The sequence below is a fragment of the Muscardinus avellanarius genome, assembly GCF_963383645.1.
Source record: "Muscardinus avellanarius genome assembly, chromosome: 19".
In the NCBI taxonomy this organism is placed as follows: domain Eukaryota; kingdom Metazoa; phylum Chordata; class Mammalia; order Rodentia; family Gliridae; genus Muscardinus; species Muscardinus avellanarius.
In genome coordinates, this window is record NC_137805.1 from 48,988,912 (window position 1) to 49,001,838 (window position 12,927).

Consider the following 12,927-nt stretch of genomic DNA (forward strand, 5'->3'; position numbering starts at 1 on the left):
CAGCCCCAGAACCACCAAAAAAACAAAACAACAACAACAAAACCACTAGTGTGAGAGCTAAACGTTATCAGGAGACAGTTCACTACACCTCCCACCTCCCCCTGCATAATATCCATTCAGAAGTCCCAAGAAAGGAAGCGTCTTCTGTACATGACAGACCAAGTCAACAACTAATTCTCCATAGCGGAAGGCCTGAGGAATTAGTTTTATCAAAGGCCTAACAGGTGCCAGACATTTGACAATCAGCAGCCCCATTTAATAGATGAAACTCAACTCAGGAGTGAAGCAATTTGCCTGGCAACCAAGCATGTGAGAGGGCAGGAATGAAAGCAGGCTTGTTCAGCAACATCATGCTCCCAGCTCTGGACTGGGATGTCAAAAACTCCCAGATTTAAGAGCTCCTCAAACATTCTCACTCCACCCCATTTAACATCTCCATCAATCCAATATTAAATTCAAACCACATGAAACTAAGCCACCTATCACACACGGTGTCGTTGGAGAAGCATATTGCTCAGGCTGCAGGGACATTTTATTTATTTAAATGTTTTATTTAAAAAAAATTAAAGACCTTCATGGCACAACTTCTTCCCAGCACAGTTTATGATTTAGTTATACCAATTACAATACAATTACAACTGATAAATCAAGGGGGGGAACTTTGATAAAAAAAAAAAAGAGGGGCCACTTTAAAGTTAAAAAATATTTTAAAACCTTTCAGAGTATAACTGCCAACACAGCTGTTTTATATTGGCATTCCATCTCCTGCCATCTATGCAACACAGGCAGTGCTGAGAAATAGTGTCCCAATACAAGGTGTGCAGATGAGGTAATTTACAACAACACAGAAGTTGTTACTCTGTAACCCCTCCCCCCTAACTGGGTCTTTAAAACTTTCTCCGTGCTTCTGCAGTGGCTCCTTAAGTAACATTTCTAAGCACTTGTATTCATTCTGAAAGGCTCTTGGTGGTACTCAGAGTCCGCCGCATTCACCTTCAGTTCTTGCAAGGTCTGATGGGTGTCAGGAGGGTCTCCTGTATGCAGTTCTCATCAGTCTCAGCTATACCTAGATTGCTGAGCTACAAGACTAGGGTGTGAAGTCTTGATTTACAACCCCTTCCCCACCTCAAAAGAATTAATTAATCCTAAGTGTTCTGTTCAAAATCACAATCCAGTGCAAACATAATCACAAATTGCATCTCTGGCACATTGGTGCTTTTAACTTCTGCACAAATTCAACATGGAAACCCTCACAGCATTCTAGGGCATAAAAGGGTCAAGTATAATAAATAGTTAAGTGGCCACAGGAAGGAAATCACCTGCCACAGAAAGAATGGGTTCCCTCCAGCTCTCCCTACTGTTGAGAAGCATTATAAAAGGAGGCACCAGCTTTCTCTGAAGTCTACCATTATGTTCCCTAAAGCCACCACCTGGATAAAGTTACTAAAGCCAAGATGGGTTACAAAGTTAGATAAATTAATTAAATTTGACTCCCCAAACAATTGTTTTATTTATGATACCCGGGTGAGAAAGGCCTGTGAATCTATAAAGGTAAGAGAATGGGGAACTAAGATTTTAGGCCTTAAGATATGTTGGAAGAATTTTTTCCTAGTCCCCATAAGCAGCTATTGTAAAGAAATAACAGGAGAAAAGACAGAGCTGATGGTTTTGCTATTGTGCTTAAAAAACTAGGCTTCCTCAGTGAAGCACCTGAAACTTAGGTGGTTGGATTACAGTGGAAAGTCCACTTTACACACACACAAACACACAAAAAACTGGCAACCTTTTCCATCCCCAATCCCTGTACTGCTGAGACACAAAATGAATTTTATGGCAAAGGATCCTTAATCCCCAGAGACGCTTTGGCTTTGTGGTGCTTTTTTAAGGCCTCTCTGCCCTGCCCAGTACCATGGGTTGAATGAGGGGTGGCCCCTCAGATGTGAATGTGAGACACCCACTCAGCGAGACCTTTACACAGGGAACTTAAATCTAACCTTGATAAATAAAACCAAACGTTTATTTACACCAAAGAATTCCAACACTGGATCTTTCACATATGAAGGACAAAGTATTATATATATACACACAGCAAGGGGTGGCAGGGCTATAACAAGAGAGTTGATAGTTTCCCACAATTACAGATCTACCATTTCCATTTCACTGGAGATAGTGGCTCTGTTCTGCCTCTTAGACACATTTACAAGACCAAGGAATAGGTCTTCTCACTGGATGGCATGTGAGGAAAGGGGAAGGCAGGAGGAAAAAAGGTAGGTACAAGCTTAACAATGAAACTCGGTGTGGCCATACCTCCCATTAGCTCTTAAGAGTTGCTAGCATGAAACCTATACAGACAATGTTTCTTTTGTGAAAAGCAGTAAGTTATGCCCAGTAACTGACTCTGAAATAGCCAAGTCAAAGAAAACCAAAAGATTTTTGCCTTCCCCCTCCTACCAGCTATGAAGCACAGCATGTTGGAACAGAAAAGACCAAGGTAGGAACCTGGGAGGGAAGTTACTACAATTTTAAACTAAATTACAAATAAAATTGTAAGTGAGTTGGAATTAGGGTTAGGTCAGTAGACATGATTCATACTGAACAGAAGGCTTCAGGATCTGTCTGCACTCTGGGTAGATTTTCCACATCTTGACGTAACTGAGACATGCTTCCACCAGTCACCAGGATAGACCTGCTGAAGCACTTCTGGAGAAAGGTGCTAAGTGGCTGGCCGTACACTGCTCTCACAGACTGGGTCCTCCCTGCCTCCTTCCTTCCCCCCTGTTGAGAAGCTACATGTTTTGTAATCTCTGGAGAAGAGCATGATACAATCCCCCAAAGTATAGGATGGTGGGGAAGCAGTGATGGGAGGGGGGAGAGATTTCCGCCCAAACGCAGCAGCTGGGATTGAGGCTGGTTCATCTTTGTTCTTTAGTAATGAGGAACTGAATTTGGAAGGGGAGAAAAAAAATTGTCTGTGAAATATTCCACCTGCAGGTAATTTTTCAGGGAATACCCTGAGTTATGAAAAGTTCGAGTTAAAAAAAAAGAAAAAAAAATCAGCCTATTATAATTTTTTTTTATGACTGAACTACTATAAATCCACAAGCAACGGTTCAGACACGGTGCTTCTGAAGTGTCTCACCCTCCCCACCAGGCGTGAGCTGCTTCAAGGAGAGAGTGGACTTCCCCACCTCTGCTCAGGCATTGGGAGACAGATGGGGCGCTACTGCTGAGCGCCAGCGGCGGCTGGAACAGGCATCCCAAGGGGGTTGGCAGCAGCAATCACTGGGGAGCCTGCCAGAGGTCCGAGAGGTGAAGGGGTTGGCACTGAAGAAATCCCTGAAAGAAAACAGCAGACAGTGAACCACAGACACCAACCATGGTGATCGTAGTCAATAGTGTTTCATAGGACTTATCTCAAAAGTAACACAGTGAAAATAATTTTTCTTTGTGCTACTGGGGATTGGACCCAGAGGCATTCTGCCTTGTAGCTAAACCCCCCATCCCTTATTGATTAATTTTTTTTTTTTTTGCTTGTACTGGGGATGGAACTGAGGGATATCCTTTCTCTGAACTATCCCTCCAGCCCCATTTTATTTGGAGACAGGGTCTTGCTACTGATGAGAGCGTAAGTTGCTGAGGAGATCTTTGAACCTGAGATCCTCTTGTCTCAGCTTCTCAAATATGAAAATTCTATCTTTATTGAAGGCTTCCTTTTGGCTATGAAGTTTAATTTATAAGTCAGGCACATTAAAAAACCAATATTAGCAGGGTATATTGGCACATGCTTGTAATCCCAGCATTCCAGAGGCTGAGACAAGAGGATTGCAGTTCATGGACAATCTCAGCTACTTAGTGAGGTCATCCACAACTCAGTGAGACCCTGTTTCAAAATAAAGAATAAAAAAGGAAGAAAAATTAGGGCTGGGGGTGTTGCTCAGAGGTAGAATGTCCCTGTGTTCAATCCCAATACTACAAAAAAACCCAATACTAATAAAACGGTATTAATATTATGCATAAACATTATGTATATGTGGTCTTTCTTAAATGTTAAGACAAAAGTTGGGTGTTGTAGGGCATGCTTGTAATACCACTACTTGGGAGGTTGAGGCAGCAGGACCACAGGTTCAAGGACTGCCTCAGCAAAGAGACTCTCAACAACCTAGCTAGACCCCTTTTCAAAATTAAAATAAAATAGGGCTGGGGGAGTTTCTTGGATGTGGAATGCCTCTAGATTCCATCCCCAGTGCCACAAAAAGAGGTCAAGACAAGTATTATTTCTGGATCTATGTGTTAACATATACGAAGGGTTGAAAGGAGTATACAGTGAAAAACTTCCCGCACCATCCCCTGGCTAATATTGGGGTATAAGCCATGTGTGCTGGCGCAGGCTTTTAATACCAGCATTTGGGAGGCTGAGACAAGAGGATCACGGTTCACAGCCAGCTTCAGCTACTTAGTGAGGCCCTCTGCAACTCAGTGAGACCCTATTTCAAAATTTAAGAATAAAGTAGAGTTGGGAGTGCAGCTCAGAGGTAGAATGCTCCTGGGTTCCATCCCCAGGACCTCCCACCCAAAAAAAGGGCGGGAACTGGGTGTGGCGACACATACTTGTGCCTCAACAACTTGTGAGGCTCTTCGCAACTAAGTGAGACCAAAGAACAGGTTGATGTAACTCAGAGTCTACGTAGAATGTCCCTGGGTTCAAACCCCAGTGCCACGAAAATAAACACAATGTAAGCCAGGCATAATGGCGCAGAGTTATAATCCCTGCATTTGGGAGGCTGAAACAGGAGGATTGTGGTTCTCGGACAGCCTCCACCACCTAGAGAGGTCCTTTGCAATGCAGTGAGAGCCTGTTTCAAATAAAGAATAAAAAACAGAGCTGAAGCCGGGTGTGGTGGTGCACACTTGTAATCCCCGCGCTTGGGAGGCTGAGACAGGAGGATCGCACAGGTTCGAAGCCAGCCTCAGCTACTTAGTGAGGCTGTCAGCAACTTAGTGAGACCCTGTTTCCAAATAAAATATAAAATGGGTCTGGGAGTATAGCCTGGAATAGAAAGCCTCTGCATTAGGGAGGCTGAGAGAAGGAGGATCACGGTTGGCGGACAGCCTCAGCTACTTGGCAAGGTCCTCTGCAAGTTAGTGAGACCCTGTTTAAAAAAAAAAGAACTGGGCGTGGTGGCGCAAGCTTGTAACCCCCGGGCTTGGGAGGTGGAGACAGGAGAATCGAACAGGTTGGAAGCCAGCCACACGCTGGCTTAATATAAAGTAGGCCCAGTACCACCACCACCACCAAAAAAAGAAAAGAATAAAAAATATGGCAGAGGGTGTAGCTCGGAGGTCGAATGCCCCTGGGTTCCATCCCCAGACACACACCCCCACCCCGACACACACAAAAAGAATAAATAAACAGGGCAGGGGTGCAGCTCAGAGGTAGAATGCCTCTGGGTTTCATCCACTGCACAAAAAATAAAAATAATCACAATATGCGGGGAAGGTAGGCAATAAAAAGCAGGGCTGGGGATGTAGCTTGGAGGTAGAATGCGAGACACACACACACACACACACACACACACACACACACACACACACACACTTTGAAACAGAGTCTCACAGACTGCAAAGGGACTAAGTAGTAGTTGAGGCTGTCCTCAAATCATGATTCTCCTGTCTCAGCCTCCCAAATGCTGGGATTACAAGTGTGTGCCACCACGCCTGGTTTATGTCATTCTAATAGAAGGATGTCTTTTTATTTTTCATAGCTTGTTAGGACTTTTTTGTCTGTGTGGTACTGGGGATTGAAACTAGGGTCATTCTAAATCTGAGCTATATCCCCAGCCTAAATATATATATATATATATATATATATATATATATATATATATATATATATATATATATTTAAAAATATAAAAAATTTATTTTTATATACTTATTTGCAGTACTAAGGATTGAGCCCAGGAGCATTCCATCTCCGAGCTACACTTCCAGCCCTATTTTTTATTTTTTATTGTGAAACAGTCTCACTAAGTTGCAGAGGGCCTCACTAAGTAGCTGAGGTTAGCCATGAACCTGCGATACTCCCGTCTCAGCCTCCCAAGTACTGGGATTACAAGCACGCACCACCCCACCCGGCTTATTCTTTACTTTGAAACAAGGTCTCACTAAGTTGTGGAGGGCCTCACTAAGTTGCTGAGGCTGGCTTCAAACCTGCAATCCTCCTGTCTTCCAAGTACTGGGATTACAAGTGTGCACCACCACACCCAGCTTGCTTGTTGGGATTTCTAGTCTCTCTGCAAGACATTTTCAGCTAGAAATGATGGGATTTGGTCCTAGAAGAGACTGCTAATATTCTACTAAAGACTGAAGTATATCAGGTGGAAAAAGACATAGGCCAGTATGTCATTAAGGGCATTCCAGAGAGAAGGTTCACAAGAAACCAGGCCACAGCAAGAAGGCAAAACTAAAAACATTAACTGAGCCAGGCATGATGGCGCACACTTGTAATCCTAGCATTTTGGAGGCTGACAGGAGGATCACAGTTCATGGCCAGCCACAGCTACTTAGTGAGGCCCTTTGCAACTCAGTGAGATCCTGCTTCAAAATAAAAAATAGGGGTGGGGGTGTAGCTTAGAGATAGAATGCCCCCTGGGTTCTATACCCAGTACCCCCCCCCACACACACAAATAAATAAATAAAAAAGAATAAAATAAAAACAGTAACTCACTTCTAGATTTTCATTTTATTTTTTTGTGGCACTAGGGATTGAGCTCAGAGGCTTACTACCTCCAACCCACACTTCCAGCCCTATTTTATTTTTATTTGGAAACAGGTTGACGAGGCTATCCTTAAACCTGGGACCTTCCTGTCTCAGGCTCCCAAATACTGGGATTACAAGCATATGTGCCACCATGCTTGGCTGACTTTTATGTTTTTATTTTTTGTGGTACTGGGGACGGAACCCAGAGGCATTCTACCTTCAAGTTATGCCTCTCGTACTATTTTTTAGTCTTTTTATTTTATGAAACTGGGTCTCACGGAGTTTTGAAGGGCCTCGCTAAGTAGTTGAGGCTGTCTAAGAACTGTGATCCTCCGGTCTCCATCTTCCAAATGCTGGGATTACAAGAGTGTGCCACCACGCCCGGTGACTTTTATATTAAAAAAAAAAAAAAAACAAAAAACAACCAACCTGACATCATATTGGCGCTGCTGACAGGTGTACTGCCCCCTGCAATGCTAGATGAACCCATTCGAGCCTGGTCCTTCACAACAGTATCTAGAAAAGAGACAAAAAGGCAAAAAGGTTAGGCTCTATTTTATTAGGAGGATTAAACTAATTGGTCTGGGAGTCTTAGAGCAACCATCTTTAATCTTTGTACTCATCATTTATCCTCATTATAATAATTTATACTCCATATTATTTCTGAAACTTTAAGATGGCAATTAATTGACTTTACTGTAAATCAGAAAGGCAGCAGCAAACAGAAATACCTTTCCTGTTCAATTGTGATAAGGGCCAACTCAAAAACCCAGTGGTAGAAAGATGAGTAAATTGGTTCATAGCTCAGTTTGGTCAGAGCATGGTGGCCAAGCCAATTAAAGATTAGGTCTTTGTAGGTTAGTGCTATGATCATAGACCTCAATCTTGATCCAAATCAGCCGATCTGTCTATACTGGTTGGAGGAAACTGGGCAAGAGGTAATCAATTTGTTCTAACACCAACCTGACACTCCCCAGGGAACAATCCAATGTTGAAGATAGCTGCCTCATTATGAGGCTTAGGTGGGTCTAAGTGGCATTTCAGGCAGAATGACAAAGATAGTTATACTCATAAACCTAAATCGAGGTGTACATAATTCGAACCCTAGGCCAGCCACCGGGAAATATCACCTAGATAGTAAGAAGTTTATAGACAAGAATCCACTCCAAAATTCTGCACAATGGTTGATAATACTGCTACTATTTAAAGAAACTAAGGTTCAACATGGATGAAGTAACTTTGCAGTGAGCTAACAGGAGCTGGATGGCAGCTCTATTCTATATGAGTAGGTGTCCAAGCTTTCTTCACAGTATGTATTTGCACAGTCTGAGCAGTGATAGGATGGCCTGCACAGGCTCTGTGCACTGGACAGCTGGACTCACAGAAATAGGGGTGCTCCATGGCCTCTCTTGCAGTGAGCCGTGACTGGTGGTCATACCGCAGCAGCTTGTCTAGGAAATCCAAGGCCTCGGGGCTGACAAGGTGCTGGTTTTCACTGTGGACAAAGCGCTCCCATCGCTTACGAGAGTGTCTGCAAGGCCAAAGAGGGGATGAGAAATGGCTCATAGGGCAGAGAAGCTCAACACTTCATTCCGATGTCTTGCTTAGTGGCTAGGAGTTCAGCCAACAGCAAAGAGGGGTAAAGTTCAAGAGAGTAGTCTTGTACCACTTAGCCACAGTGGGAGAAGGAGGGATGACACAGCAAACTGGAGACTAGAAATAGTGCTGCAGAAGAGAAATTGGGGTCCACTTTATTTTCAGAACCCTAATTCAAGCTGAGGATGGTGACACACACTTGTAATCCTAGTACTTGGGAGGCTGAAACAGGAGGATCACAGTTGTCCAAGACTAGCCTAAGCAACCAAGAGAGGCCATTTAAAAACTGGGGGGAAGGAGAAGGTGCAACTTGGAGGAATGCCCGTGGGTTCAATTTGGGTTGCTTTATAGCATGTGAATGCTCCTACTTAGCAGCAGGGTCAGGTGCTGAGCTAACTAGGCGTCATTCCCATCTCTACACACATGCCTGACATCTCTGCCACTTGGCTAGCAAAAGCCTTTGCCATTTTTAACCTCCTCCTGTTAAGTGCCCAGTGTATTAGTATTTTGCCCAATCTCTACTGCCAGTCACTTGTCTGCACAGCAGTCGATTTCTTTCTTTTGGAGAGAGTTTTGTCATTTGGAGAAGCTCAATCAAGATAAGATTTTTATTTTGACTCAACTGTAACCCTTCTGGAACCTATGGTTCATTTATCTCAGAAGAATCCTCTGACTATAATCTTCACAATCAGATTCTTCTAAGTTAACATGGGATATGGCCATTTAACCCAAAGCTTTATTACAGGCCAGTTCAATGCAGCATCCAGCAGCATCAGCCAACTGGCAATCTAGCACTGCAGACAGAGAACATTACTGGCCAGGCACAGCAGGACGCCCCCTAAGCCCAGTACCTGGGAGGCTGAAGTTTGAAGCCAGCCACAGTGACTTAGCAAGATTCTCAGCTACCCACTAAAAGAATCTTGCTAAGTGAGACTGTGTTTCAAAGACAAAAAGGAAGCTGAGTGAGGTGGTACACGCTTGTAATCCTAGTACTTGGAAGGTTAAGACAGGAGTATCTTGGGTTCATGGCCGGCTCGGTTACTTAATGAGGCCCTCCACAACTCAGACAGATTATGTTTCAAAATAAAGAATAAAAAAATTGGGCTGGGGATATAGTTTGAAGGCAGAACACTCCTGGGTTCAATCTCCAGGAGTATAAAACAAACAAACAAAGAAACAAACAAACCAAAAAATGACTGAGGGGTGTACCTTAGAGATAGAATGCCCCTGGGTTCAAAAAAGAAGAGTGAGCTGGGTGTGGTGGCGCACGCTTGTAATCCCTGCACTTGGGAGGCTGAGACAGGAGGATCACACAGGTTCAAAGCCAGCCTCAGCTACTGAGTGAGGCTTTTAGCAACTTAGTGAGACCCTGTTTCCAAATAAAATATAAAATAGATCTGGGAGTATAGCCCGGAGGTGGTAGAAAGCCTATGGGTTCCAACCCCAGTACCACCACCAAAAAAAAAAAAAAAACACAAAAAACCCCCCACAAACCCAAACAAACAAAAAAGAAGAGTGACACAAAAAAGAAAAAGAAAGAATACAACTATTTTGAGGATCCAAAGTGCCAGCTCACACGAGCGTCCTTAAGCCACAGATGATGCAGAGATTTTTGTTTTATGACTTACCTGCCCAAGATATCATTGAAACGCGGATCTAATTCAATGTTGTATTTGTCAATATAGTCATATAAATCTTCTGTCCCCAGAACCTTGGCTATCCTCACCAACTAGTATTGAAGAAAGACAAAAGCCCACACCATAAACACATTACATAATTAAATCAACAACTGAGCATGACTGAATTAACAAAAAAGGCATATCACGCCTATAGGTATGAATGTTACCTCTAACAGTTTGTATTTCAAATTTCATGCGGCAAGAGATTTCCCAATAAAAAGTAACCTGCTTTATAACGTTATTCCCCTTGAAATGTCTCCCTAGTGGTCTTACTCCCCACCCCTCAACCCAGCTGAAGATGTCACTTCTTTTGGGAAGCTGCCCTTGTACACTGAGACTACTCACCACCACTGCCTTTTGTACTGTGACACTTTTTTTTTAACAAGCGTGCGCTACTATGCCTGGTGTACTGTGACACTTTTAGTCTGACAGTTATGATTGTAATTTGTTTCCTTATTTAATTTCCATATAGATAGACTATAAACTACTTGAAAGGACTGTTCTTTTTTCCCCTATATTCCTTAGTCCTGCACAGCACCTAACATAGCTGTTGACTTCAGTTTCAGATTATAGTCTTTTTTCCCCCCTAGTACTGGGGATGAAACCCAGGGGCATTCTACCTCTGAGCTACACCCCCAGCCCTATTTTTGTATTCACTTTTAAATAAGGTCTCATTGAGTTGCAAAGGGCCTCACTAAGTAGCTGAGGCTGTCTGTGAACTGCAATCCTCCTGTTGCAACCTCTGAAATGCTGGGATTACAAGTGTGTGCCACCACGCCTGGCTAGGTTATAGTCTTTTGATTCATTAAAAAGAGCCACTGTGCCTAAAGGGAACAAGGTTAGCAGTGTCTTCCACAAGGTCCTAGAGTTCAGGTTGTCTTGAATGAAGTGACCCCTGGATCTTCAAGGGAAAAGTAGAATTAGTCTAAAACACACCATCTATATTTCTTCTACTATGTATCAACTAAATCCATATAAGAATATGTAATGATCACAAAACTATCCACCAATAAACCAATATGAAGCAGAAAATATTTCCAGCTCTAATGAAAGTTCACATTAGGAGATTCTACAGTAATTCACTACTTTTTAAACTGGGTAACAGTTATATGGTTGTTCATTTCAACATTAATCTTAAAAATGTACGTTAGGTTTTATTCAATACAAACTAAAAAGACCTTGGGAAAACCCTCTGATTTCAAAAGGCTAAAGTTACAGCTACTAGAATACCAAATGAAGATCAATACCAGGTTGGCTGACAAAGCAATAGAACTGGAACTTATTCCTCACTCTCAGAGTCTGAATTAATAGGGATCAGGTAGCCAGATGTGGTGGCGCATGCTTGGAATCCCAGTACCTGGGAAGCTGAGACTAGAGGATTGCAAGTTCGAAGCCAATCTCAACAACTTAGGGAGGACGACACAACTTAATGAAAACCTGTTTCCAAATAAGAAATAAAACTGGGCTGGTGATTTAGCTCAGAGGCAGAATGCCTCTGGTTTCAATCCCTAGTGCCATCAAAAAAAAAAAAAAAAAAAAAAAAGGGGGGGGGGATGGGGATTAGGTAGGGGGCCGGGCATCTTTATTTTAGCAAACTTCACTCAGGTTTCTATTAAGTAGACAGGTCTGGTCATCATTACATTAGATATTTCCTTAATGAGACAGCATATATCACCTGATCATAATTGTCATGTCCATGGAAAAATGGCTCCTTCCGGAAGATCATACTTGCCAGCATACAACCCAAGCTCCACATATCCAAACTATAATCGTACATCTGCATTAAAGTAAAGTCATTGTCATAATACATGAATCCTCAGGCTATTACTTCAAAATAAAAACTGCTTTTTATTTTCAAATCAGTCAGCTGCGTCAAAATCAAACCATCAATAACACCTTCATGTATCTTTTCAATTTTTTATTCTTTGGATTCTTTTACTTTTTTTTTTTTTAAATGTCCCTTGTTGGAACCCAGGGGGGCATTGGATCTCTGAGCTACACCCCCTGCCCTATTTTTTTTTCTTTATTTTGAAACCAGGTCTCACTGAGTTGCAAAGGGCCTCATTAAGTAGCTGAAGATGTCCGTGAAAAACGATTTTCCTGTCTTAGCCTCTTAAAAGCTGGGATTTCAAGCATGTGCCAATACACCCGGCTTTTACTCAGTTTTAAAGCAATTGTGTACATACTGTTTAGTTTCTTTTCTTTGTGGGGTGTGTGTGTGTGTGTGTGTGTGTGTATGCGCGCGCACGCATGTGTGTTACTGGGATGGAATTCAGGGGCAATCTATCTCTGAGCTACAACCCCAGTACTGTTTTATTTTTATTTTGTAAAAGTCTTGCTAGATTGATGAGTCCTGCTCCTTTTGGAGGCTGTCTTTTCAAACCTCCAATCCTCCTGTCTCAGTCTCCCAAATCCTGGGATTATAAGCATGTGCCAACACAACTGGCAGTATACACTATTTTTATTTTTTATGGCACTGGGGATGGAACCCAGGGGCTTTCTACCTCTGGACAATACTCCCAGACCTATTTTATACTTTATTTGGAAACAGGGTCTCACTAAGTTGCTGAGAGCCTCATTCAGTAGCTGAGGCTGGCTTCGAACCTTGCAATCCTCCTGTCTCAGCCTCCCAAGCATGGGGATTACAAGTGTGTGCCACCATGCCTGGCAGTACATACTATTTTTAAACTACTTTTAACATTTAGGCAAAAAAAGCCCCCAAAAAAGTCCACAAAAAATTTTAATGTGTACCATTATTTAATCAGTGTTTCTTGATCTTTTTCTTTTTTTCTATATTTTTGAGGTACTGAGGTTGAAACCCAGGGGAGTTCTACCTGCAAGCACACTCCCAACCCTATTTTTTATTCTTTATATTGAAACAGGGTCTCACTG

The 12,927-nt window shown here is 42.6% G+C and overlaps 1 protein-coding gene across 4 annotated transcripts in view; it reads right to left on the minus strand.

Annotated features, from left to right (window-relative positions):
* Positions 1 to 3,220: 3,220 nt before the first annotated feature.
* CSNK2A1 (casein kinase 2 alpha 1) overlaps positions 3,221 to 12,927 on the minus strand; it is a gene marked incomplete at both ends in the record, with an annotated part of 34,427 nt that continues 24,720 nt past the window's right edge. For 2 of the 4 annotated variants that reach the window (XM_080716369.1, XM_080716368.1), the window contains 5 exons: positions 3,221 to 3,336; positions 7,190 to 7,276; positions 8,143 to 8,291; positions 9,985 to 10,085; positions 11,711 to 11,812. In XM_080716369.1, the coding sequence (XP_080572495.1) occupies positions 3,221 to 3,336; positions 7,190 to 7,276; positions 8,143 to 8,291; positions 9,985 to 10,085; positions 11,711 to 11,812 (555 nt within the window). The remainder of the gene's footprint in view (positions 3,337 to 7,189; positions 7,277 to 8,142; positions 8,292 to 9,984; positions 10,086 to 11,710; positions 11,813 to 12,927) is intronic. The other 2 variants (XM_080716371.1, XM_080716370.1) reach the window with 2 other exon arrangements.